Source organism: Cornus florida, unplaced genomic scaffold (genome assembly GCF_030987335.1).
Source record: "Cornus florida cultivar Cherokee Brave unplaced genomic scaffold, ASM3098733v1 CherokeeBrave_3.0.0_Hap2_Chr01, whole genome shotgun sequence".
Classification (NCBI taxonomy): domain Eukaryota; kingdom Viridiplantae; phylum Streptophyta; class Magnoliopsida; order Cornales; family Cornaceae; genus Cornus; species Cornus florida.
This window is the reverse complement of record NW_026775571.1, coordinates 104,774,140-104,801,871: the sequence shown is the minus strand read 5'-3', so window position 1 is coordinate 104,801,871 and position 27,732 is coordinate 104,774,140. Positions and strand designations below refer to the sequence as shown.

The following is a 27,732-nucleotide window of genomic DNA, read 5'->3' as shown; positions in this document are numbered from 1 at the left end:
GGAAATGGAAGAAAAAACTAATATTTTTAATTAAAATTTATTAATACCAAATTTACTATTATTTTTATAAAAGAAAGACTCTACAAAAAAAAGGTATGGTTGTAATAATTATTATTATTATTATTTTTTTATTTTTGGGTAAAGTGCAATAAACCTGAACTTTACTCTCTCTTTCTAAAATCCCCCTTAACTTTTTATTTATTTCCAAACAAAAATTTATTCATAACATTTCCTGCATCTCCTTCAAAACGCCATTGTAGTCCTTCCCAATTAGAAACCCCTATTTTATGAAGCATACCATCAACTGAAGGCACAAGCGGAGGGAGAACTGTGGAACATCGAGATTTGCGGGTGAGGTAAGAATATATTCCATTCTCTCCTTGTTTTCAATTTGGTTTCCAACTGCTAAAATAATTAGATATTTGAAATTCTGATGATTCTTGATTGTTTTTTTACCCATCATGTCTATTCATATCTGTTCCACCTATAAAAGCTATGCATTTGGTACTGTTTGCGCCAAATTAAACACTTCTCCATACTATTTGTTCGATTCAATTGACTTGTCATTTTGATGCATAGAGTTTGTGATTCTGCATGTGTTTGTGTCTTAATTTGCATACATACTATTTTATATATGTGTGTGTGTGTGTAAATATATGTATATGTATCAGAATTAAACCACTTGATACCCCCTTGGCTCCTTTCACGGTAATATTACATAATTGTATGGGGGATAGACGGAGTTCAAAATGCATAACTAGGCCGATTAGTTCAACAAGTGCATTAAGTGCAAATTAAGCAAATGTCTCAAGAGTCTTGTGAGGCAATTTTACCTTCATTACAAAAATTAATAAGCATTGATCTTTACTATTGAGTTGATGATACAAAAGGAATTTAGAATAACAAAAATACACTGGAATTTCCACTCTTATAATACTGTTGGACTTTCTCATTGCGATACATTTTTAAAATGACTTTTGTAATTGATGCATACATTCACATTGTGTTGGACTATACATCTGTGGATATAATTTAGAGCTTTCGGGAAGGTAGCTGGACACGTTTCCGATATTCTCCAAGTGCCCACAGCGGAAAAATGTTTCTATATTGTGGATAATGCGGCATACAATTCTTCATGTAGACTCCCGTAATTTCCTGTGATGACAATATTAATGTTAAGAATAAAACTAAAAGAGAAAGCAACACCGGAAAATCATATTAGTACTGGAAAAGTGTCCATTGTCAACTCAAAATTACCTGTTGTGGAAAATCCCCATCATCTAACTGTGCGTTAATCAATAATTTTGCGGCTTTATGCAAAGGTGTTGGATCTCTGTGAGCCTAGTTAATAAGAGAAAAACCGAGTGAAAGAAAATTAATCATTTATTCTATGGAAGTGAAAAAAGTAATACTAATAATGTGAATTTAACACTTGAAAAAATTGAAACTAACCTGTCCACCATAGATAAGACCTAGCATACCCCATGCTGTTTGTACTAAGTTCGTCCTGTTTCCTTCCAAAGGCGTGTATTTCTGTTATATAGAAACATTAAAATTTGAATTAAATAAATTAGAAAGAGAGGATTAATTAGAAGTAGTTTAACCTCCTATATGGATTATGAATAGTACTGTGTGTGTGTGTAAATTCTGTTCTGTTTAGTAGCTTTATAGCTTCATGATCTTGCTATAAAGCCAACATTGTAGGTAGCCACTTACCATACTTGGGCATGACTCCAAATCCTCTCCCCAACCACCCTCTTCATTTTGTACCGAAAGCAAAAATTGAACAGCTTTGCGGACTGCTGGGCTGTTGTTATATGTCTTGCCAGCAGAAGCCAAACCTCCTAGCACGAAAAATGTGCCATAGACAAAGCAAATTCCCCAATAGCCATACCTGCCAATATCAAATATACATTAAATCAAATTGTCACAACCCTTCATATATTGTTCTTCTCCAATTATGCATTTCTAATTACCATACAACTTCAGAGGAAATGACCTCACCAAGAACCTTCTGGCCGTTGTCTCTCTTCAAGAAAACGTAATGCTTTCGCCACGGAAATCTCTATTTCTTTCTCCCTATGCCCCGGATGTAAACGTTTGAACAGTACCAGGGCTTGTACCATAGATGCAGTGCATTCAACATGCCTGAGCCATCAAATGACCAATGTTAATTAAATATTGAAAATTTTATTATTATTAATTTTTAAAATATTGAAATAACAAAGTTGTGCAGTATCTTACTCTTGCTCAACAACTATATCAGCAAAAAGTTCTGAAGGATTCAACACCTGAGGAAAAGGGAAAAGGATTTGTTATAGGTTGTTCAAGAAGCACTTCTTGTAACCCCGAAAAAGGACTTGTTTGGGAGAACTTTTCAAATGGAAACACATGTAGAATGATATAAATATGCAAAAAAATTACCTGCATGTATGGTTGTGGAATTGCTGGCTCCCAAATAGCGAAACCTCCACTTTCGGGAGACTGGATAGCAGAAAGAGAAAAATATAATTATAGTTAGTCATTTTTTCTTTACAATAATATGTCTATGTATTTATCTTTATTGACAATTATAAGGATATATAATGTGTATTATGTACTTGTAAGTAGAGAAGAACGTTCACGGCTTCATATGATCGCTGAACATCAGCTTTTTCTCCAGCAATTTCTGGTGGCATTTGTGAAAGTAATAATAGACACTGCAGAAAGAGAATCCTTTGGTCATGATCAAACTTAATTAGCTAATTCTAATAATTTTCATGCTTGGTAATATGAGAATAGAGTTAAATTACCTTTAGTGATTCGGCTGTGCAGTCTGAGACAACCCAACCTTGATCTTGATCAGAGAAAGTCCATGCTCCTTTAGTAAAGTGACGATACATACTTTTGAAATCTCCGGTTGGATTTTCTTTGATCTTCAAATTCAGTGACACAAATACCATTAAGCAAAATGGAATTATAGAATACAATTTCTGAGGAATACATGATTTCTGCGATTGGGAAAATACCTGTGATTCTTTTACATAAAAGTGTGCTTTTTTAAGAGAATCTCCATATTCATCAGCAAGATTGCTGGCAATAATAGCTTGTGTCGCAAGAGTACTGTCCCATATCTGACTACCAAAACTCTGCAAATTTAAGCAGCAAGTTAGCAGATTCTCACACCCCCATAAAAGTTCAGGCCACTCAACCTTCTCAAGTGGGCACAGATAAAGCCAGAAAATCATTCTAAACTACCGTAATAATCTTATCAAGATACATCTTATCAAAAGCACAAATCAGATTGTTGTTCAAGGCAAGAGAGAATCCAATAGATACAGTATTCCCTCCTCTTTGGTATAAAATGACAAGAATACAGGACGTTGGATCCGCAAATAAGTTTTATGAAGGGTCTCGATTGTAGGCTTTGTAGCATCCATGTTAAAGTTTGACTAGTTGATTTTATTATTCTTCCTTGCCTTTATTTTATAATTAATTAATTACTATTAATTCCTTTTTTTTATTAATAGTTAGCACTATTTTCTCTCTTTTTTTTTTTTTTTAATAAAATATACTAATTTCTCTTGAAATTTGGACAAATTATACACAAGTAGAGCGTTTGACATTTATTACTCTAACCTTCCCTGAGAGAGGAATGCTAAGGACAGTTGATCATCTCATTGGCTACTTTAAATTTCATTAATATTCTCAAGGAACGTGAAATATTTAACCTACTTTAAAACAAAAATTACCTTTAAAAGACAAAACTACCTTTTAAATCCTTTTTCATTACCTTTCTTGTATCTCTTCCCTCAATCCATATATATATATATATATATATATTTTACTGCCATTATTTCTTTTCTTTTTATTTCAATTGTTGCCACTAGTTATTTATTTATTTATTTTTTTTCTCTCTTTTTTTTTTTTTTTTTTTTTCTAATATATATATATATAAACCAGAACAAATAAGAACGGGGAAATGTTCACCAAATTTAGAAAAAAATTTATTAAACCAAATTGTTATTAAATTTTAACCCAAAACAAATAAGAACAGGGGAATGTTCACCAAATTTAGATAAAATTTTAAGAACAGGGAATGTCCACCAAATTTGTTATTAAACCGAAACAATTTAGAAAAAAATAAGAAAAAAAAAAATGAATTGAGTGTATACTAAAAAATATGATGGACTTATAAAAAAGAATATATTCGTTATAAAAAATTTATTTCAATTGTCGCCCTGTTCTTAAATTTTTTTCTAAATTTGGTGAACATTCCTCTGTTCTTATTTGTTCTGGTTTTAAAAATAAAAAATATAAAAATATAAAAATAAAAATAAAAATAAAAATAAAAATTGAAAGGAAGGACAGAAAAAAGGCTAATGGCAACAATTTTAATAAAAAAAAAAAATGGGAAATAAAGAAAAAAAGAAGGAAATAATTAACTAATGGCAACAATTGAAATAAAAAGAAAAGAAATAAAGGCAGTAAAAAATATATATACACCACGTATATGGATTGAGGGAGGAGATCGTACAAGAAAGGTAATGAAAAATGATTTAAAGTGTAGTTTTGTCTTTTAAAGGTGAGTTTTGTTTTAAGGTAGGTTAAATATTTCATGAGATGAGCGATTGTGAAAGGACAGTCGCTTCCTTAGCATTCCTCTCCCTGAGATTTGACGTGTGTGTTCAACATCACTTCTTACCGTTATAAAATTTCAATAAATGATTAAATTATCATTTCCTTGTGTTAAAAATCATCAATAATCTTATATTTTGACAAAAATACCATGAAATACAGTTTAAATATAAAGTATAAATATTTTACAGAAATGTAAGTATATATTTTTGTTAATGACATTTGATTGGGTTTCTTTTTATGTTTTGATTATGTTTATTATTATTATTATTATTTAAAAAAAGAGGTAGAGTAATATAGTGTTTATAAGAAGAGGAAAAAAAAAAAAAAAAAAAGAGGATAATACAGTCTTTTTGTTTAATATTTTTTATATTAAATTATTATTAAATAAATAAAGGTATGAAGGACATATCACACTTTTAATGAATGTTAAAATAATGAGGGTAAAATATTATACATCCTCCTTTTCAAATTAAATGTCGCTTTTAATATTTGTACCCGAATTAGATATCCCTTTTGGTATTTGAATAAATAACAAAGGTCACATCTAATTCGGAACAGGACTATCCAAGTGTAACTTGTCCAAACGGACCAAACCTCAGAAAAAAGGTGAGATTTACCCTTTATTTTTCAGTAACTCGTGTTATGGTTTCTTTTCTTTTCTTTTCCATTGTACCAATCATAACCTACAGACAATATCACAAAGGGTCAAGTGGGGGAGAACTTTGCCGTTGAATGCAAATGAAGGAACTGTGTAACATCGCTAGTGTGGTAAGAAGATATTCTCCTTCTCTCCTTGTTTTCAATTGCTAATATAATTAGGTATTCGGAACTCTTATGATTCTTGTTCAATTTTCGCACATCATGTCTTTCTAAGTTTATGTCCATGTCTATTGATATCTGTTCCACTTGAACAAACATAAAAGCTATGCCATTTGATACTAATTTCTCGAAATTAAACAAGGTTTCTAGGTCATCCTTTAAGAATTCTTAATAGAAATGCGCGCGAAGGAATTGCCTTCATTTAATGCTTCAAAATTAATAGATTGAGTTTGAAAAGTCCAACACAATGAAATCAGAATCGTCATCGATGAAATCAGTTTTGTTATTGCTTTTAGTCTATGCTTCTACCCATTTTTTTAGGGGTAATTAATGAAATTTAGTTATGATGATACTATCAAAAGAAGCACTTCTTCACTCCAGAATATTTCTGAGAACAGAAACACTAGGTCTACTATAAAGTTTTGGACCCCTGTTTCTGTTCAAACAGAGCAAATTATAGCAACTCATGCTTTCAACAATAGTATTTTTTATTTTATATATATATATATATATATATATATATATATATGTATGAATGTATATGTATGTATAACAATTGCACACTTGATACCCCCTTGGCTCCTTTCATGGTAATATTACATAATTGTATGGGGAGAGAAAATGCAGTAGTTGGGAGTGGCTTTTTAGAGTCCCATGGTTCTATAAGTGCATTAAGTGCAAATTAAGCAAATGTCTGAGAGTCTTGTGAGGTAATTTTACCTTCATTAGAAAAATAAATAACCATTAATCTTTACTATTGACTTGATAATACAAAAGGAATTTAGAATTACAAAAATACAGTGGAATTTCCACTCTTATAATAGTGTTGGACCTTCTCATTTCAATACATTTTTAAAATGACTTTTGTAATTGATGCATACATTCACATTGTGTTGGACTATACATCTGTGTTTTAGAGCTTTTGGGAAGGTAGCTGGACACGTTTGCGATATTCTCCAAGTGCCCACAGCGGAAAAATGTTTCTGTATTGTGGATAATGCAGCATACAATTCTTCATGTAGACTCCAGTAATTTCCTGCGATGACAAAATTACTGTTAAGAATAAAACTAAAAGAGAAAGCAACACCGGAAAATCATTTTAGTATGGGAAAAGTGTCTATTGTCAAACTCAAAATTACCTGTTGTGGAAAATCCCCATCATCTAACTGTGCATTAATCAATAATTTTGCTGCTTTATGCAAAGGTGTTGGATCTCTTTGAGCCTAGTCAGTAAGAGAAAAACCGAGTTAAAGAAAATAAATCATTTATTCAATGGACAAGAAAAATGTAATACTAGAAATGTGAATTGAACACTTGAAAAAGTTGAAACTAACCTGTCCACCATAGATAAGACCTAGCATACCCCATGCTGTTTGTACTAAGTTCGTCCTGTTTCCTTCCAAAGGCGTGTATTTCTGTTATATACAAACATTAAAATGTGAATTAAATAAATTATGTATTCTGTTCTGTTTAGTAGCTTTATTGCTTCATGATCTTGCTATAAAGCCAACATTGTAGGTAGCCACTTACCATACTTGGGCATGACTCCAAATCCTCTCCCCAACCACCCTCTTCATTTTGTACCGAAAGCAAAAATTGAACAGCTTTGCGGACTGCTGGGCTGTTGTTATATGTCTTGCCAGCAGAAGCCAACCCTCCTAGCACGAAAAATGTGCCATAGACGAAGCAAATTCCCCAATAGCCATACCTGCCAATATCATTATATACATTAAATCAAATTGTCACAACTCTTCATATATTGTTCTTCTCCAATTATCAGAGGAAATTAACTCACCAAGAACCTTCTGGCCGTTGTCTCTCTTCAAGAAAACGTAATGCTTTTGCCACGGAAATCTCTATTTCTTTCTCCCTATGCCCCGGATGTAAACGTTTGAACAGTACTAGGGCTTGTACTATAGATGCAGTGCATTCAACATGCCTGAGCCATCAAATGACCAAAAGTTAATTAACTATGCATAATTTTATTATTATTATTAGTTTTTAATATACTGAAATGATAAAGTTGTGTAGTATCTTACTCTTGCTCAACAACTATATCGGCAAAAAGTTCTGAAGGATTCAACACCTGAGGAAAAGGGAAAAGGATTTGTTATAGGTTGTTCAAGAAGCACTTCTTGTAACCCCGAAAAAGGACTCGTTTGGGAGAACTTTTCAAATGGAAACACATGTAGAATGATACAAATATGCAAAAAAATTACCTGCATGTATGGTTGTGGAATTGCTGGCTCCCAAATAGCGAAACCTCCACTTTCGGGAGACTGGATAGAAGAAAGAGAAAAATATAATTATAGTTAGTCATTTTTCTTTACAATAATATGTCTATGTATTTATCTTTATTGACAATTATAAGGATATATAATGTGTATTATGTACTTGTAAGTAGAGAAGAACGTTCACAGCTTCATATAATCGCTGAACATCAGCTTTTTCTCCAGCAATTTCTGGTGGCATTTGTGAAAGTAATAGTAGACACTGCAGAAAGAGAATCATTTGGTCATGATCAAACCTAATTAGCTAATTCTAGTAATTTTCATGCTTAGTAATACAAGAATAGAGTTAAATTACCTTCAGTGATTCGGCTGTGCAGTCTGAGACAACCCAACCTTGATCTTGATCAGAGAAAGTCCATGCTCCTTTAGTAAAGTGACGATACATACTTTTGAAATCTCCGGTTGGATTTTCTTTGATCTTCAAATTCAGTGACACAAATACCATTAAGCAAAATGGAATTATAGAATACAATTTCTGACGAATACATAAGTTCTGTGATTGGGAAAATACCTGTGATTCTTTTACATAAAAGTGTGCTTTTTTAAGAGAATCTCCATATTCATCAGCAAGATTGCTGGCAATAATAGCTTGTGTCGCAAGAGTACTGTCCCATATCTGACTACCAAAACTCTGCAAATTTAAGCAGCAAGTTAGCATATTCTCACACCCCCATAAAAGTCTAGGCCACACCACCTTGTCAAGTGGGTAACAATATTTAGGTGCTGCACAGATTTGACCAGAGCAAAAGCGTGAAACTCTTGGCTCGTAAAAATGCAGTATCTATCAAGCTTTGAGCTTGATAGATAAAGCTTGATAGATATACTTGATTGTAAATCTATACATGACTTGTGATGCAACCAACACTATAACTTGTCGTAACGCAAACCTGCATTTTCATTCCATCTTCTGCTAGCCATAGGTAATCAGGAACTCTGGCTAGGTGATACTTGAACTCGTCACAATTGGGGTCATGTGCATACCATGCCATCATTTGTAAACTCTGCATATAAAAAAGAACTAAACTTAGATTCATTCTACAATTAGTAGTACCTAATCCATATTCTTCCATTTCATTTTGTTCATTTTACTCACCTTCTCAACACATCCTATTGTGATGTATCTACTCTCCTCAGCTCCATAACGCATGTACTTGATTGCTTTGTCAAGTGCTCTCTCTCTTATCTTGTTGAAGGGCCAGTGCTTTATAACCGGCTCACTGACGTAATGTAGAGTATCCCAAAGCAAATCTTGTACAAAGGTATGAGGGTAGTAGACATCCTCCTGCATTCCGTATATATAAAACGTGTCATTAAACTTGTGCAAAAGCTACATTAGGTTAATATAACCAGAAGACTTGTAAAGCTAAACATTTTGATGGCCATTACTACTCTTCTTCATTGAATATCTGCGAAAGCTACATTAGGTTAATATAACCAACCTCGCAACATTCGTGGCGTGCTTTATTCCAATCTATCTCATCATATGGCTTGGGGTGAAGTTCTTGTCTCAACGATTTTACAAGATCGGTGATTGGTCCGACAAATTTTCTCCCATATAAGTATGACATGGGCATGTAAGTGGTCCGACAGTAACACCACATTTTTGCTGCAATGCACAAAAATAGGTAGAGTGAGACCAAATCCATATTAATCCATACTAGTATAGAAATGAAGGAAATATAAGAACATAAAAAGATGAACGATAATTTCTATCTTTACCTGGATGATAAGGCAAAACTGAAGGGAAAAGCCAAAATTCTGGCGGTAATGGGTTGCAGCCTGCCCACTCATACACACCAAGAACCTGCGCAAAATACATTCTTTGCATTCAACATTTTTGTAAATCATAAATTGCCTCTGTTTGTTTGTTTGTTTTTTTTTTTTTTTCTTTTTCATCCTTTGAATTCATTGTTTGAGTTTGTTGATTTTACCGAAAGATATGTCTTTCCCCAAGAGGGTATCCCTGTTGCACCGCCATGATCAAGAATCCACTTCTGGGCTTTTGAAACTGCCCCGTTTTCTCCATCATCAGGCCCTTCACCTAGCAAACGCAATGCAATATAGCTAAGTGCCGAGCCAATCATGGTGCTGTGGCCCTCTATGTAGAATCCCCATCCGCCATCATCGTTCTAGATAACACATCAATTCAACTAGTTTAGAATTTTGATAATGAACAAACATTTCTAATGTAGAACATTAAATGGATTTCGATTAGTACTTGATGGTTGTAAATGTAACGAATCATCTCCTTCTTGTGCTCTGCTGTTAAGACACGGTTTATTGCTCCACTGATGTATAGGATAATGATCTGCAGATTAAAATATCCAATAAGACTTTTGCTTGGTTGCTTGGAAAACATGGGAAAATTGTGTTATTCTTTTCTTTCAGGAGTATTTAATATCCAGACTTACCAGAGGAGGAGTGAAAAACATTGGGCCTGCATTTTCAGCTGCCCAGTGCCCATCACTTGCTTGGATTGCACGATTCAATCGAACTGCTTTCCTCAAAGCAGTTGTGGCAGCTTCATAGGTTATTTCTTCATCGTCTCCTATTCTCACTGGTGGTATGCTTAGATCAATTCCGCTTTCTTTCTTGAGCTGGTGATTGAAAATTATCAAAAACATGCCAATTAGTGATAACAAAGCTTTTTTTCTTATCCTTGAATTAGTACTGCTTAAATACATGTATATCTAGGTTTGCCAAAGTGTTATAGCATGGTAATAAAGTTATGGTAGTGTAGAGGCCTAGGATGTGGACTAACTTGAACATGACAGATTCTTATGAAGTGAGTATGCTACTAATATTCCAAATTTACATAAGAATATTTATGCTAACCTGCATTCGCATTATGACATCACCGCAGGGTTCAGCTCCAGATTGATTTCCCCGATTTTTTATGTAATCCTCTCGAGCTTTCTCAACTTCTGCTCGCTCCTCTGGAGTCCCGGCTTCAGGGTCGAACTCCCAAATTTGCCTACCGACAAAATTGTTGGTGCTATACAACCATGGTCCATGGCCTTCAGCAACCTTGAGCTTCCACATTGTGTAATTTAGCTAATTGAGAGGAAATTATCGGGTAGGTAGAGAGATGTAAATAAAGCTAAGCAACAGTGGTGATCAAGACTCGCTCTGAGCTAGGTACAGAAAAAATGTGAGGTTCAAAAAATGGAATGTCGAAGAGGCACTGCAATTTGTGAATGTGATGTTTGAGGAAGTAGAAGCAGTATATATATAGGCAAATGGTTGTGAATATCAGAGTCAAGTGTTACCAGTATTAATAAAGTAAGAACAAAAGTCCAATGACATAAAGTTGTAAACTTTTGTTGACCATGTGTCATAGCTCCATTTTGGAGGCTTTAATATATATATATATGTATATATAATGAACTATATATATATATATATATATACACATACAAACATGTTAAGTGTACATGAATGTGTTTACACCAAACTTTATGACCCGGTCACCCTTGCCAGCTTTAAATATTTCTCATAGGACACCCCACGCAGCTTCGCCAAGACAGTGACTTATTTATTTATTTTGTAACTAACTAATGATTAGAAATTTAGAAACATTCTATTACAATATAATATAGTATTGAAAAATTATATTTATGTCTCATAAACTTGAGGGTTGGTTGTCCTCAACCTCCTCTAGTTGCCCTTTTAGGGTTTGTCTAAATCTCGCATTACTTGTATTTTTTTTTTTTTCCTTCTTTTTCCTTTTTTGTAATTTACTAAGAGCACATTTAAGCTCCCTACTCCGTAAAAAAACAAAAGCCAAGAGGCTAAGTTCGGCTGCATAAAATTGGAATCGGTGAAATCGGAGAAAAGTAATTCACAAACTTAAATTATTTTTATTATTTTTTTAATGTTACCAATATTAATTTCAAGACTCCAAATTTAAGTAGTTGAGCGTCTGAACGCAGTTATAAAATAAAATAAAATAAATAAAAAATAATCAAGTTTATATAATTTTATTTTTCTTTTTTTCAGTATTTGCAAATAAACAATTGATCATGGAACACTTGGCTCAAAGGCACTGTGAAGATGCTCTTGCACGTTGATGCGTCGTAAGCATCTTAAACGTTGGAATTGGGCTCTTATATTACTAATTAAAGTAAACATAAAGACTATTAAAAAATAAAATATTCAGCGAGTCAGTCGCTTTTGACCCGTTTCTTTTAGTAAGTCCAGTGTGAGGTCGCTGGTCGCATATGTATTTAATATATCTATATATGTATACTATATAGTACTGCTATATATCATGTGTAAAATGAAGCCGTATTTGACCGCATGATCCGTCCGTGTAGTTAGAGATAGAGAGAGGGAGGGATGGAGGGAGGAGGTTGTGCTACCATACCGACCTGGAAAAAGAGAATGGTGTGTATTCCATTACAAATATGGATATTTTTTGTAAGAGTAAATAGTGAAAAACAACAGTAAAGCGAAACTAATAATAATTGTTTTTAATTCATTTGATTTGCATAAATTTTTATAAAAGAAATAATGAGAAAGTCTCATTTCATAGTTTGTTTGGATAGTCTGAAAGTTAATAGAAAATATTATGATTCATCTAATTATTTATATTTTTATTAAATATGACAATATGTCTAAATAAATTTATATTTACTTAAAAGAAATAATGGGAAAGTCTGATTTCAATTATTTTTTGATAAAAAAAAAAAAAAAGAAAAAAAAAAAACTTTTGAGTACTTTAATTCCACAGTTGGAAAAGAGAGATTTTTTTTTTTTTTTTTTTTTTTTCACTCTACCAATTTTCTTTATCAGCCCCGTTTGGCATACATTTTGTTTTTGTTTTTGGACTGCTACAGCGTCGATTTTAGTAACAAAAACATGTTTGGTGCGGCCTTGTTTTATTTTACATAGTGCTAAAACACTTCGTGAACAGTGGCCCAAAACTAAAAAGTTATTTTTTTTTTGTTTTGACAACTATTCATAACCTAAAACCAAAACAGTAGCACAATACGAACCAAAAACAAAACGCCTAAAACATCATTCCCAAACGTGCTTCCAATTTTTTTTCAAAACACTCATATAGCAAAAACATTGTTTCTATTTTAACTAAAAACAAAACGCCTAAAACAAAACAGGACATTCTTTATCTTTTTTTGTCATGCAACACTAAAATTTTTCCTCTACTACCAATTTGCTTCAATGGAGCACATTGGCATATATTTATAGATGTTTTTTTTCCTATTTTCCTGTAAAAAGCATCCAACAAAAACATTTGACAGGTAGTGGTGTGCACGTATCCAACATTTCATTCGCATTTACATACACCTGTAACATCTCATACCCGATTTCAAAATATAATCACTCTTTTCTGAAAATATTTCCCAGATTGCAAATTCTTAAAGGCCGAGAGACGATCGAAAGCCTCATGGTTTTAGAGCTTTTGGGAATGTAGCCGGACATGTTTCCTGATTTACTACGGCTAGCATACAATTCTTCATGTACACTCCAGTAATTTCCTGTGCTGATAAATTATTTTGGGTAAATTTCAAAGCTTTGATTGAAAATGAGGTTAAACAACAATGAGACAAAGGCAGACTAGTTGAACCATTCACCTGTGAGTAGGCCAATATTACCCTTTAATAAACCTGTAAAATACATGAACTAAGCTATACTACCATTAGTACACTGGACTTCTTTTTTATTTTATTTCATTTTGTTATTTGAAAATTCAAGCAAACACACTCGATACATATTTTGGCCCCACTGGAACTAGAACACTCAACCAGACCATTTTGAAATTTCTCTGTGACAAATAATTTATGAGAGATGTACAAGTGAATAATATAGTCCATTTAAAAGTTGGATATTGCTAGAGGTTTTAGGGTGACAAGAACACATGCTTGCGATATTCCGCAAGCGCCCAGAGAGGAAAGACGCTCCTATGCGTGGCGTAATGTAGAATACAATTTTTCATGGAGGCCCCAGTGATGTCCTGTGAGTGATCAAACATTTCAGGAATTAGAGGGCTTTTCTTGTATTATATTCACAAAATAAGAAAGAACACGGAACTTATATACAGGTTGCCCCCGCAATGACGGGAGCCTCCTGGGCTAGCCTTATATATATGTGTGTGTATACAAGTGATCCAGCAGAGAGCTAGATTTCAAATGTGACCTCCTGTATTACTTTGGAGATTGTTAAACACAGGGTGGGGATGTGTGCGCGCGCGCGCGCGAAGCTCTAACACGAAGCAGCATACCTGTTGAGGAAAATCACCACTTTCCATTTGCGAGTTTATTAATAGCTTTGCTGCTTTATGTAAAGGTGTTGGATCTCTCTCAGCCTAGAAAACATGAAAAAAAGATTTGAGAATTAGCCCACTTGACTTATTTCATTGAAGGTGTTGGGAGGGACGGACTAACAGCCTTTAACCTTTTATCTGATCATCGTACAATAATTTTGTGTATCATGGTTTTAATTGCTTATGCATCTCTGGGCAACAAAATTGACTATAAAATTAATCTTTGATCAAAGTTAAGAATTGAATCCTAAATGCCTACTCGAATTGAATCCTAAATGCCTACTCAAAACATATTTCTCATGGTTTTTCTTCGACACTGCAGTGACACTGAAACCAGAACAAACCTGTCCAGCATGAGTAAGAGCCATCATAGCCCATGATGTTTGTACTAAATTGGAACGGTTTCCTTCCAATGGCGTATATTCCTGTTTCACCAAATACAATAAAAAATAAGTAACCAAACCATATATGTATAAAAATCAATGTCACACACACACACACATATATATAGCAGATGAGCCTACAATTTTCTGTGTTTGTATTCTTTATAATAAGAATATATATGGACATTAACAAGCCCTTAGAATGATGAAATAGAAAATTAAGGTATGCCGAGTTACCATATTTGGGCATGAAAGATAACTCTCTCCCCAACCACCTGTGTCCTGTTGTGTTGAAAGCAAAAACTGACAGGCTTTTCGGACTGTTTGGCTATTGGAATATGTCTTCCCACCAGCAACTAGTCCTCGTAATGCATACCATGTCCCATAGGTGAAACAAATTGCCCAATTCCCATACCTATCAATGAATATATATTTTATTTTGTCAAATAACCATTAAATAAAATGATGTTGTTTATTGTTCTTGTTCGGGTTCATGGCCACTTCTATATTCACAAAAAACAATTTCAAAAGTGTAAGGAATCACCAAGAACCATCTGGGTTTTGCATATCTCCAATAAAACGTACTGCTTTTGCAACAGAGATTTCTATTTCTTTGGCCCGGTGTGTTGGGTATAAATGTTTGAACAATACTAGAGCTTGGACTATAGATGCTGTGCATTCAACATGCCTAAACCACCAATTAGTCAATGTTAAAAGAGTATCCATACTATGAAATTCTTCAACAGGAAAAAATAAAAATGAAGCGATAATGAAATCTTACTCATGCTCAACGAAAGCATTTGCAAAAATATCTGAAGAATTTAACCACTGAGAAAAACAAAAATAAAAGAACATAAACACGTCAAATTGTTGCATTATTCAAACTATTGAAACCCAAGAAAGTTCATTACACTGGGTGAGACCATGTGTTATGTTTGGTACTGTTTATTGGATGTAAAGAATTTACCTCCCACCATGGTTTTGCTGTTGCCGGTTCCCAAAGTGCAAAACCTCCACTTTTGCCCTAGAAGAAGACGAAAAAAAAAAAAAAAGCAAGCAAAAACAATAACTAGAGAGTCGAATAGTTGCTAAAAAGGCCTTGTGGATCCCACTACTAATCTTTAATGTCAATCATGGAAAATATTTATTTGAACCTGTAGACGAAGAAGAAAATTCACAGCATCATATAATCGTTCAGGTTCAATTTTTTCTCCCACGATCTCTGGAGACATTTGTGAAAGTAGAAGAGCAGCCTGTAAAGGAAAATAAAAGATGTGACAACATACATAATTTCCTTTTTGTTGTTCTAATATTGCAAGCAAGAGTTTAATTACCTTTAATGCTTCGGCTGTACAATCTGAGACTTGCCAACCTTGATCTCTTTCAGAGAAAGTCCAAGCCCCTTTAGAAATGTGCCGATACATACTCCTAAAGTCACCAGATGGGTTTTCTTGAACCTTCAAATTTTGGTTTAACAATGAGCAGATAGTGTATATAATTATAAAGTAAATGTTATAGTTTATGGATACCAAGAAGAAGAAAACCTGTGATTGTTTAATGAAATTGTGAGCCTTTTTCAGGGTAGCTCCAAACTCATCAACAAGATCACTTGCAATAATTGCTTGAGTAGCAAAGGCAGAGTCCCATAACTGGCAGCCAAGACTCTGCATTAAAGCAAAGACTTGGCAGATAAAATGCAGTCGTAGCAAAGACATATCTAATGTGCCATTTTTCAGGATAATTGATTGATTAACAAACCTGCACTTTCATTCCATCTTCAGCAACCCACAAGTAATCGGGAACCCTAGCTAGGTGAAACTTGAATGTGTCAGAATTTGGCTCTTCTGCCCAACAAGCCATCACGTGGAAGAACTTTATACATGAAGTGGACATGAAAGAATTAATCATCATAAGCAAATGCAAACCAAATCAAACAATTTGGAGGAGACAAACTAGTGCCAACTGTCACTTAATTACTTGAAATCTTGTCTCTGATAAAATGGATTATCCCAGTTGACAATATACACATGATTAACTAGGCACTCTCTTTTATTTAAAAAATAAAAATAAAAAATTCTTTTAATTTCATAAATGAATCATGTAATTTAATTAAAGCATGACAACTAATGATTTATGATGATCCAATTTTACCTAAAATTACCCATTCAAACTATCATCTTCATTAATGAACATGCACAAGCATGGCTGTATTGTGGCCTCAACAACCCGGTTCCATATATTTTATTAACTAATATTCAATTATTTTTTTGCACACAACCTCAAGTCACTCTAGTTTTATGCTTATTTTCCTCATTTCTGGCTTTAGCTACTTTTGCAAACCATAGACTTTCAAACCTTTGTAATCCAAAAATTTTTAATTAGCTTATAAATTAATCAATCTTTAAGGTAGTGGACTTTACAAATTTCACGTTAAGATGTAATAAATGATAAAAGTAAAGTTTCCTAAACAAGATTCAATACAATAGAATTAGTACTCCAAAGTTAACTAGTAAATGCTGGATGTCATAAAATTGTTTTCACATAGATCATGAAAATATACAGTGGGTTCACTTAACTGTACACGACATGGATTTTTTAAAATGCCAAGTCAATTTAACCTTATCACACCACAAAAAAATTAATATCTTTAAATTTATAATTAAGGTTAAACTCCTTTAAAATTGTCTATATATCTTGAGTTTTTATATATTTTTTTTATCTACAATCTCAGCTTCGTAGCGAAGGTGCTTTATTGTTTTCTGTAGAGCTCTATCTCAGCTTGGAAAAAGGCCAATGTTGTTGTTGTTGGCAATTTACATAATTACCTTTGATATACATCCCAAATTGAGATATCTACTATTCTCAGCTTCGTAGCGAAGGTGCTTTATTGTTTTCTGTAGAGCTTTCTCTCTCAACTTAGAAAAAGGCCAATGTGTTAAAAGTGTCTCACCAATGTAATAAAGTCCATCCCAAAGCATATCCTGAATCAAGGGATGAGGGGTGTAGAGATCTTCCTGCATTGAATATAAAAAGAAAAAACTAATCACAATATGTAAACTTTTTAATCAGTTATATAGTTCATCAATACTACTTCAAATTTAAAACAAAAGCCTAAAACGCAGAATTAGATCAGTTAATTAACCAACCTTCAAGCACAAGTGGCATGCTCTTTTCCAATTTATCGTGTCATAAGGCTCATTATAAAGTTCTTTTCTCAATGATAGAATGAGATCGGTGATCGGTCCGACATATTTCTTGCCATATAAATAAGCTGTGGGCATGTATGCATCACGGCAATAGCACCACATTTTTGCTGCATCAATTGCATATTTTCAGTACGCTGAATATCATTGCTATACAAACTGGTCTTTCTAACTACATCTCTTATTATAATTGTGTCTATGTCTATAGATCACCAATGAAATGGAGTCAGTCCTCAAGCACCCGGGAACACCCAAAACTTTAGGCGATTGCATTAAGATTTAGAACACTTCACTTACAAGGTATATATGATGGCAAAAGCAATAATTCTGGTGGCACTGGGTTGCAACCTGACCATTCATACACTCCAAGCACCTATACAATAAGAGATATATGCTGAGAAATCCAGCAAAAGAGTGGTTGACAATTATTCAAAAAGGTTATACACAATACATTTATATGTGACAATTACCACATTATGCTCAAATCTTAATAACTTGATGTTCCAACAGGAAAGGAAATATAAATTAAGTGGTAAAATAAATTACATTGGTCTCATACTATCCAGTCTTGTAAGGAATGGCAACGGAGCGGGTTTAGGGCATGGTTCCTTCTCGATCTCCATCCCCATTTGACAGAGTGGCACCCTTTTCCGCTCAAAACCATTATAAAATAGAACCTCCATATCTCATCCCCACCCCAGTTTAAGTTCCCCCACCCTACCTCCACCCGCTCCACCTCGTTTAAATTGCCAAAATATTACCAAAACAGTAGGTTTATACAAAATTCAAATCTTAGTAATTTACACTTGATCAATCTATAACTGAACCAAATTTTACAATCAGAACAAAAATATTTGCATCAATGGCCCATTTTCTCAATATAATTCGTTATAAAAAATATTTGCATCACAATCAACTAATATCACAAACCAATGATGCAGTGAAAAGAGAGAGAGAGACAGGATGGCAGATGATATTCATTATCAAAAAAATATTAGACTTTTACCCTGTCAAGGACTTCTTGAAAATGGCCCCTACACCTACTAAAAAGAGAGAGCTCAGTGCACAAGATTTTGGGAAGATCGGATATATGCAGTCTCACTTTTACATGGGGAGATATTTTTTATATTTTGAAATTTTGACCTTTGTTCATAATAAAGCAACCTTACATTTGCGCTAAGGACTGCCCACTACACCTACTATATACTTAATGTATATTATATTTAATTTGTTTCTACCTAAACTTCAATTTCATTTTTCTCATGTTGCAACGAAAAAAGTTAATTTATTCAAGAATTTTCTCGGAAAGAATTTGAATATATTAATTTACCGAAAGACATATCTTTCCTGCAGTGGGTATCACTGTAAGGCCACCATGATCAAGTATCCATTTTCGGGCTTTTGCAACAGCACCATCTTCACAGCCTCTTGTTTCTTCTCCAAGTATACGCAATGCAATGTAGCTATATGCTGTGCTAGTCATCGTGCTATGACCCTCTATATGCAATCCCCATCCACCATCTTTGTTCTACACTACACATTTTCACTTGTTCAAATGCATAAAGATTAAGATTTTCAACATTCATAGAAGATACACATGTATAAAAAGAAATTTTATTCAGTAGTACTTGATGATTATAGATGTAGCGAAGAATTTCCTTTCTGTGTTCCAGTGATAGAGTAACATTGATTGTGCCGCTGAGATATAGAACCATGACCTGCATATTGTAATATATATATCAACCACTTCACATAGTACAAACAATAACTATTCTCAAAACCTTACCAAAACTAGTAAAATATAAAAATTTCTTATCCCGCGCCATGCAGTCAGGACATATCTCTGGGATTCAAATTTGTGTGGCAGAGACTTTTGGAGCTCACCTTCTTTTCACTGATATAGCTTCTTCATTTTTTTTTTTTTTTTTTTGCAATGAAGAATCAACTCACCTACTAACCACACATGATTTAAACTGCTTGTTTTTGCGCCTTGTGAAAATCAAACTTAGCATGTTCGAGAGGTTTCACCCCAAAAAATCCATTATCCACTAAATTAACCATGCGATTTAGCTTGAAAAATATACCCCTTCATCCCAAAATAATAAATATAATGCTTTCTTTTTTGGTATGTTGTGTCCACTTTCCTATGTTTCAAATTTTAACTCTTCAAATTGTCCTCTCATTTTGAAAACCTGAAATGATTTGCAGACCTTCACCGAATAGAAAAGGAACTGGCAGGCTCCATAGCACAATTCTGCATGGTCCAGTAGCCCCTCTCACCTTTTGTTTCGAGCATTCAGTTCGCTTATCAGTTATCTCTAGTCTTTAAAAAACTTTTTTTCAAATAAAAAGATACATAATTAATTTTTGTAATTTTTAAAGGCAACTGATATTCGCGCTCCACCAACATACACAAGCGCTTCACTCTCCTATTCTCTTGAAATAAATTTACAAAAAAGTCCCTATATCACACAATGTTAGATTGTTAAAATTTTCAATCCCATAATTGCCCTTTTTATTTACATAATCTCTCGCGCGTTCTCCTTCAACGACTAATACGAAGATATATATAGAACACAGAAAACGAAAGTGCGGAGATAATATAATCTCAAACAACACCTCTGAAGTCTGAACCAAACTCTAAACGAGCAAACAGACCCAAAACCAACTCCAAACAATCCCACTTCCAACAGAAGACCCAACAAAATTTTTGGAATCTAAGAGTGACAGAGAGATATGACGTTTGTGATCTGGGGAAGCTTGAAGTGGAAGAAAAACAGGGAATATTCAGAGAGAAGCTTTGAGGATGCAAGAATGTGATAGATCGGGATCTAGGGACGTGGTGTTGTCCGGTAAAAATGGAGAGAGAGAGCGTGATGGAGAAGAGGAATCCTGGGCTAACAGAGAAGGGGAAATACGCATTAGAAATTACTTTGTGCGGTCTAGAGACATTTCTGTAATTTCATTTTAGGAGAATTGGAGGGTGAAGGGTTTGAGGATATTGGTCAAGCGAATATCACTGGCCTTGTTAAGAGACAAATGTTTCTTAAAAATTTGAAATCCCAAAATGGGACTTATTAAAAGGTGAAAGGAGAATGTATTTGACTTTTTGCCCTTTTTCGTTTAGTTAACTAAAATTAATTTCAAATTTCAAAAATCTCAAAGCAGTATTCAAAGAATTAAAAGGAGCAGTTTTTTATTCACAGGAAAAAGAAAACAAAGTTCTCTCAATACGTTGTTTTTTTTCAGTCCTATTTTTTCTACTGATAGTTCTAGAACACTACGAACTGAACGCTTGTCTCTTCTCTGAAAAATAATAGAATCTGTTACTAACCTCCAGTTCTCTAGTAAGTTACTAGAGAGCTGGAGGTTTATTTATTTATTTTCACATTTGAGCAAATACAAGATAGGAACAATTACCAAGTGAGGTGTATAAAATAGGGGGCCTGAATTTTCAGCAGGCCAGTGCCCATCATGTGCTTGAATGGCTGAAGTCGATCGAATAGATTTCCTCAAAGCGGTCGTAACTATTTCATTGGTTACTTCTCCAATGTCATTCAATCTCACTTGGGGTATCTTTAGATCAACTTTGTTTTCCCTCATAAGCTGTACATAAAAGAAAAAATACAATTAAAAAAAAAAAAAAACTGAAATCAATTTAGTTAACACTTCAGAGTGGCCTTTGCCATATATCACTCTTTGCAAGATTGCATAACATTAAGTTTGGTAATTGGAGAAACATTTTTCATTCTCAATTAATAAAGCTCCTAAAACTTAGTGTTGATTTCTGCAAGAGAGTGATACAAATACGGTAACTTTGAAGCCTGTAGAATTGACAACATTTTCCTTGAGGCTTTAATTATCTTGTAAAGAGTTCGTTATAATGAATTCTCACTTCAACAAAATCTTTGAAAGAGTGAAGAGTGTTCTTGAACAAAAAAAATTCAACCAAGATAGATTGAAAGTGAGATTAAAAGAAAGTATTAAATTTAGAGCAACTACTCCTATTTATAGAGTAAGAAGGAATTCAGCTTTAAACACAAAAACCATCATTTGACTAGATGTAACTATTAGTTAAAGTAATAGCTAATTCTAAGCATAAACTTATAAAGTAAGAGCAAGTACCACGAACAATTTTATTAGTAACAGTTAGTTTTGTAACATAAATTAAGGAAAAACTGCAAAAAGAACAAAATAAATAATAAATAAAAAAGGAGAAGCATCGAGTTGAGATCTTATGTTATAATAACCTTTTTTTTGTCATTCTAATTGGTACCTGTAATCGCATTAGAAGATCGCTGCTTGGTTTAACTCGGAATCGATTTTTCCGGTATTCCTCCCTAACTTTTTCAACTAGTTCTCGCTCTTCTAGCGTTCCCGCATCAGGTTCGAACTCCCATATCTGTCTCCCCACAAAATTGTTGGTGCTAGTTAGCCATGGCCCATTTCCTTCCGCTATCTTAAGCTTCCACATTTTCACCTTTGGCAAAATTAAATTCAAACTAATCACCTCAAACCCTGCACTTGAAATATAGTAAATAATATTACTGAATCTCCCAAATATATATATATAAATTTATATATATAGCCAATAATAAACAAAAAGACCACCATAACTGACCTCTCTTCTCTTCTCTTCTCTTCTCTCTCACATACACACATCCTCAGATCCAAGTCCAAACAATTTCTGCAAAGCACGAAGCTCTCAGTGGCCTCATACATACATATACACACACTTAATTTCCAAATTAGTGCCCTCGTATGCGTAGACCATCCAGCAAATAAATTAGTATAGTAGTAATACAAACAAATTAGTGGTCTCATGTGCGACTATCTAATCAATATTTATCATATAACCCCTAAACTATCAGAAACATCATTTTAGACCATTGTAGGAAACTGTCATTTACCATGTGATGTTGAGTGTTAATTTAAAATTGACCCTAACAACATGACCTGAGAGAATCCGGGCACAAGCAACTTTAGAGTGACTGTGTTGGCGGAGAGAGAGAGGGGTCGGTACGCAGAAGCAAGTAGAGTGCCTTTTTATGGGCCCTACAATTACTCTCTATTGAATTATTTGCAGATAGAGTGGGCTTTGGACAATCCGCTAAAAAAAAAAAAAAAATTTATTTGTATAATTGACTGTGTGGCTTCTGTCTTGTATCAATCAATTGATACAAAGTAAAACACAGACAAACGACTCTTGCAACAGTAATTTTAAATCGCTATATTATTTACACTATAAGTACTAAATTTCATCATCTTTAATAATTATCATCTTCAATAATTCTCTCTCAATATTTTTTTAAACATTCATCTCTATAGATCTTCAACCTCCATTCTATCGCCCCAATTTCAACCAATCTTATAATTCCGAATTATCACCGCAATCTAATTATAATTTGGATTCTTCAAAAAAAATTTCAATCCGAAAATCCATCTCAACCCCAGTACTCTTATTTCCCATTGCAACCTTCTCAATACCAACCCGTACCACATCCTCAATTCCAACCTCATTACCAATTACAACCATCTCAATACCAACCATTTCAATCCCAATTATCTCAGTTCCAACCATCTCAATCGCAACCTTCACAGTTCCAACCATCTCAATCCCAACCATCTGAAACCCAATGTAATTCTAGGCGTTCAAAAACAAATTGGTCCATTGAAGAAGATGAAGCATTATGCAAAACATGGGTTGACATTGGGGAAGATTCAATAACGAGTTCGGATCAGAAGCAAATCACGTATTGGGGACGAGTCCGTGAAAATTTTATTCGGCAACCAGGGGGAAAGACGTCCCGAAATGTACCAAGTTTACAAAATCATTTCTCACACATTAAAAATTTTATGGGAAAATTTTCTGGATATTACAAACAGATCCAATATCATACTCCTAGTGGCTTCAACGTTGAAGATCCAGTAAGTTTTTTACTTTGTAAATTTTTTAATTTAATTTATTTTATTTTAATTGGCAATCTAACTAATTTCATTTATTATTTTTTATTTTTTATAGCTCAATCAAGCAAGAAATTTATTTAGTAGGTCAGAAAATGAGCCATTTAAGTTGGATCACTGTTGGTGTATTTTAAAGAATTCGTCAAAATGGAATTCCAATTCCAACAGCAATGACAAAGGGAAAAACAAAAGAGCAGTGGAGATCGATATGAACGAGCCTGGGGATTGGCCAGAAACTGTTCAACGTACTTCGTCAACAGTCCAAACCAATCCATCTACTCCGTCAACACCTGGAGTATTAAACCTTGGCGACGACGATTCGCCTACAATTAGTGTTGAAAGTTTGCATGGCATTGTATGACCTCCTGGACGAAAAGTATCTAAGAAGGTTTGCAAAAAAAAGCAAAGAGGAGGTACAACATAACTTATTTTTAGAACAATTTAAAGATTTTACCCATCAAAGTGAGTTAATGAATGCCTTGGCAATCGAATCTCAAAAAATGAAATTGAAAGCTACATTCGATTTAGGCTTGGAACAAAAAGAATGGACATTGAGGCGCAAAAAGAATTGAAAAGGTTGGAGTTTGAGGCGCAAAAAAAAAATGAAAAAGTTGGAATTTGAGCAGAAGCAACTTGATTTCGAAAGAGAAATGATGCTTAAAAATCCAAATGATGCTCCAATAGCAGCAGCAAAAGCATGGATCATTGATCAACAAAATGAAATTTATGCACGTTTCAGTAAAAGGGGTAGTTTGTGAAACCATTTAATGTAATTTTCTTTTTCTATCTATGGGAAGCTTGTAATGTAATTTTTTTTTTTCTATATGTGGGAAGTTAATGTAATGTAATTTTCTTTTTCTATCTGTGAGAAGCTAAAGTAATTTTTATTTATAAATCTTCCCCATCTGAATGTGACGATATAGCTTGGGAAGAAGACAAAAAATTATTAAATTCAAATTCAAATTTTTTATTTTATTTTATTTTTAAATTAAATTAATAAAATAATAAATAGAGAATAAGATAATTGGATTCCACACTGTTGATGCGAAAATCCTCACGACTCGGAACGATGCCGTTTACCTGCAAAACAAAGGGACGTCACCTCGAATGGCACCGGTAGGGTGCCGGCCGACAGTGGCGTAGCCAGAAATTTTCTTCAGTGGGGGCAATTTTTAACAGCAATAATATATATATATAATTTGAACCAAAATATATATATATATTATTTGAATATATTATTTGAACCAAAATAATATATGTAAAAATTAAACAGTACTAAATTTTTCAGAATATTTTTCATACTCTGAAAATACGCAGTCGAGTTTTAAAAATGTTCATGGCATAACAATAGTAGATTTAAATGATAAAAAATTATATATTAGATTACCTATCTCCGCACTGCAGTATTTGTTTAGATTTTGAAAATTAACAACGCATTTGTTTATGCTAAAGTCATAAGTTAGAGAGAATATCTTGTATTTTTGAAGAAAGTGTGAAAGAATATAATATTTTAAGAAAGTGAAAAAAAATATCATATTTTTTTGTAAGATTATATTCCTTTAATATCATATTTTTTGGAAAGATTATATTCCTCTTTTGGAAAGATTATGTGCATTGTCAACTTTTAGTGGGGACAATTATAGAAATATAAAAATCTTTCTATATAAAATTAAAAAAAAAAATTTAAAAAATTAAAAATTTAGTGGGGGCAACTGCCCCCACTTGTCCCTATGTGGCTACGCCACGGCCGGCCGAGGACCTTCCGATGATCAAGTTAGTACTTGTAATCGTATCACATAATAATTATGTATATTCTGTTTAGGGATTTTTTCTCGTACCTTCTTTAAGGGCTTGGTGCCCTATTTATGACTGTTGATTGGAATCCAATTGGTTCCACCGATGTCGATAGTTGATCTTATCTTCCGCTTGTGCTAGATCATAGGAGATTTGTTGCCAGATTTGTCAGGATATGAATAATCCTTTTGACCTCCTCCAATTATGATAGGATTATTCTTACCGTATTGAACCACGTCAGATTTCATTATCCTTTATAATGAAATCTAATCAATCTTATCGAGGATAGGGTAGGTTTATATTTTTCCCTATCACACACTATGAAACATATGGATTAAAAAAAAAATAATAAAGTACCACATCATCACTTTTTAACTTACGTGACACTTTACATATTAAAAAGTAGATAAATAACCTTATGTGCCTTATGTGCCCACGCCACTTGCTCTAATACACACCGCATCTATGAGTGTGCATTTATACAGTAGTAATAATCTCTTGTTCAGTGTGTGTGTGTATGTGTGTGTGTATATGTATATATATATATGTATATATGTCTTACTCATCACGTGATTGATGTGTAAGAAAAATAAAAAATAAAAGTAACAATTACTAAAAAATATATATATATAACAATCACGTCCTATCATCACCATGCTTTTGGCGTGGAGATCATTTCTGTGTATATATGTGTATATATAACGTATACGTAGTATATAGAAAGAGCAAAATGTACGGACCTTGAGAATCGTGGTCGAAAACCAACCAAGCATTTGGAGGTTACTCCCCCAATGAAAACGACCTTCAAGCACTCACTCCATTATGGTGTAAAAATCAAAGCAATGAATATAAGGAGAGTGTTACGACAATCACAGTAGAGAGAGAGATTTGAAGAAATTGAGTTTACGGTTTTTTCGGCGCTGGTTGGGGACGAGATCAGGGTTAAGGGCTTGAAGAAGGCAGCGACGTGCTTTATCAGCATCTTATCGATCGTCCTCATCTTTGTATGCTTGTCTTTGATTGAAGTAATTGATTGGGATCTTCGTCGTTGTTTCATCCGCCCGCCGGCGAGACTTCCCGATTACCAGAGGACGGACGAATATCCTGGACCTGGTTTAAGCTCCTTCCTTTGATTCGAACGGATGTTACCTCTCAGTTTGTTTTAGCGATTCATTTCCTCTTCCTCGCCTGGTTAGGTGTTGCCTTAGTTGGGCTCAGGCTTTTTGTCAGGTCTCTTTTGTAGCTTGTGTTCCAGCCCAATGGGCTGTTTGGCTTTGGGCCAAGCTCTACTACCGTACTACTACAACCATAAATTTTGTGGGTAAAGATGTCAATTTAGACATTAGAAGGGTAGGCTAGAACACAAAGCTACTTACACCCCATCTGTATTTGTCAATGAGGTTAAAGATGTCAATTTAGACATTAGAAGGGTAAAATTGACCTTCTAACAAATTTCTCATGCTGACATCAGCACACACCGCTAATTGCTTAACGGTAGGAGGTAACTTGCTACATATGATCAAAGGTCAGGGGGTGTGCGTGGAATATTGAAACCTAGAGGGGTGTCAATGGGATACGGTCAAAGGTCAAGGGGTGTAAGTGGAATTAACCCTTTCATAAAACTCTCGCTGCTTTCAAATTTTGATCATAAACCCCCAACCTGTTTCAGAAAATCTCTTACATTTTAAAAAGTGATCAAAATACCATGAGATTCGTGTCTGACCCATTAACCCGTTTGTGAACTGACAAATTTTACCTTATTATTTAATGTTAAATTTAAAACTAAAATGAATTTTTTTAAATTACGGAAATAATTTAGAGAAAGGGTGAGTTTGTAATTAGGGTTACGAATATTGAGGGAATTTGATCATTTTTTAAAGTGTAGGGAATTTTCTGAAATAAGTTGAAGATTTATAATCAAAATTTAAAAGTAATAACAGTTTTATGAAATTAGCCCTAGAAATAACTTATTATTATTGACTCATAATTTTATATCATCAAAGTTTCAAATTCGCGACTGAGAATTTACAGCCTTAAGGTAATAATCGCTTTGGCTATAAATGAGCCTAGTGTTCGAAAAACGAGCTCGGCTCAATAATAGCTCGGGCTTGACAATTACCATTTGGAATTTGAGTGATTAAAACTTTAAAAACTTGATAATATTTCTTCCTATTAAAATTTGAACAAAAACTTAAAACCTTATATTCTTTATTTATTTATTTATTTATTTTTATTTAACTAAATGAAATATATATATATATATCTATATATATATATATGAAGTTCTTGCTTGCTTGATAATTGTCGCTGTGTAAAATTATAATATATATATATATATATATATATATAGACTATAGATAGATATAGAGAGAAAA

The 27,732-nt window shown here is 33.6% G+C and overlaps 3 protein-coding genes across 11 annotated transcripts; all 3 read right to left on the bottom strand.

Moving 5' to 3' along the window:
- Nucleotides 1-885: 885 nt before the first annotated feature.
- On the bottom strand, nt 886-11,019 carry LOC132311534 (dammarenediol II synthase-like). Of its 3 annotated transcripts, none has more exons than XM_059809468.1 (18): nt 10,566-11,019; nt 10,142-10,327; nt 9,949-10,038; nt 9,662-9,859; nt 9,450-9,534; nt 9,170-9,336; nt 8,824-9,012; nt 8,618-8,731; nt 8,242-8,361; nt 8,026-8,148; nt 7,834-7,932; nt 7,659-7,718; nt 7,479-7,525; nt 7,235-7,378; nt 6,970-7,147; nt 6,774-6,854; nt 6,579-6,662; nt 886-1,155 (listed from the first exon to the last, which is right to left on the bottom strand). In XM_059809468.1, the coding sequence occupies exons 1-18, from the start codon at nt 10,770-10,772 to the stop codon at nt 1,033-1,035; spliced, it is 2,295 nt and encodes a 764-aa protein (XP_059665451.1). In that variant the 5' UTR covers nt 10,773-11,019; the 3' UTR covers nt 886-1,032. The 3 variants fall into 3 exon arrangements, with proteins under 3 accessions (XP_059665451.1, XP_059665460.1, XP_059665443.1); XM_059809460.1 differs by lacking the exon at nt 886-1,155 and adding an exon at nt 6,070-6,475; XM_059809477.1 differs by lacking the exons at nt 886-1,155; nt 6,579-6,662 and adding an exon at nt 1,213-1,341.
- LOC132274099 (dammarenediol II synthase-like) lies at nt 1,380-2,135 on the bottom strand (the record flags this gene model as incomplete). Its single annotated transcript, XM_059775300.1, has 4 exons — nt 1,380-1,388; nt 1,453-1,533; nt 1,717-1,894; nt 2,005-2,135. Coding segments are annotated over 4 exons (399 nt in total), but the record flags the coding sequence as incomplete, so codon positions are not given.
- Nucleotides 11,020-12,994: 1,975 nt separating the features above from the next.
- Nucleotides 12,995-26,525, bottom strand: LOC132311549 (beta-amyrin synthase 2-like). 7 transcript variants are annotated; one of them, XR_009483061.1, is made up of 20 exons: nt 22,221-23,370; nt 21,876-22,117; nt 21,020-21,205; nt 19,228-19,317; nt 18,930-19,127; nt 17,897-17,972; nt 17,543-17,709; nt 17,222-17,410; nt 16,155-16,268; nt 15,941-16,060; nt 15,731-15,853; nt 15,551-15,649; nt 15,364-15,420; nt 15,178-15,224; nt 14,941-15,084; nt 14,634-14,811; nt 14,358-14,438; nt 13,972-14,055; nt 13,325-13,704; nt 12,995-13,228 (listed from the first exon to the last, which is right to left on the bottom strand). XR_009483061.1 is itself a non-coding variant. In XM_059809496.1 (20 exons), the coding sequence occupies exons 3-20, from the start codon at nt 22,071-22,073 to the stop codon at nt 13,591-13,593; spliced, it is 2,265 nt and encodes a 754-aa protein (XP_059665479.1). In that variant the 5' UTR covers nt 22,074-22,117; nt 22,221-22,286; nt 26,098-26,525; the 3' UTR covers nt 12,995-13,590. The 7 variants fall into 7 exon arrangements, 6 of the variants coding, with proteins under 6 accessions (XP_059665479.1, XP_059665489.1, XP_059665497.1 ...); XM_059809496.1 differs by adding an exon at nt 26,098-26,525 and having other exon boundaries at nt 12,995-13,704; nt 22,221-22,286; XM_059809506.1 differs by adding an exon at nt 25,402-25,570 and having other exon boundaries at nt 12,995-13,704; nt 22,221-22,286.
- Between the last annotated feature and the right edge of the window lie 1,207 nt (nt 26,526-27,732).

Excerpts from the sequence above, each read along its gene's own strand:
- LOC132311534 (XM_059809468.1), bottom strand. The coding sequence starts at position 10,772 with ATGTGGAAGCTCAAGGTTGCTGAAGGCCATGGACCATGGTTGTATAGC. Across the intron at positions 9,860-9,948 it reads GTTACATTTACAACCATCAA|AACGATGATGGCGGATGGGG; the intron begins GTACTAATCGAA and ends TGTGTTATCTAG. Across the intron at positions 7,526-7,658 it reads TTCCACAACCATACATGCAG|GTGTTGAATCCTTCAGAACT; the intron begins GTAATTTTTTTG and ends CCTTTTCCTCAG.
- LOC132311549 (XM_059809496.1), bottom strand. The coding sequence starts at position 22,073 with ATGTGGAAGCTTAAGATAGCGGAAGGAAATGGGCCATGGCTAACTAGC. Across the intron at positions 21,206-21,875 it reads ATCTTCTAATGCGATTACAG|CTTATGAGGGAAAACAAAGT; the intron begins GTACCAATTAGA and ends TTTTATGTACAG. Across the intron at positions 16,269-17,221 it reads ATTTGGGATGTATATCAAAG|TTCTTCCACGTGATGGCTTG; the intron begins GTAATTATGTAA and ends TCATGTATAAAG.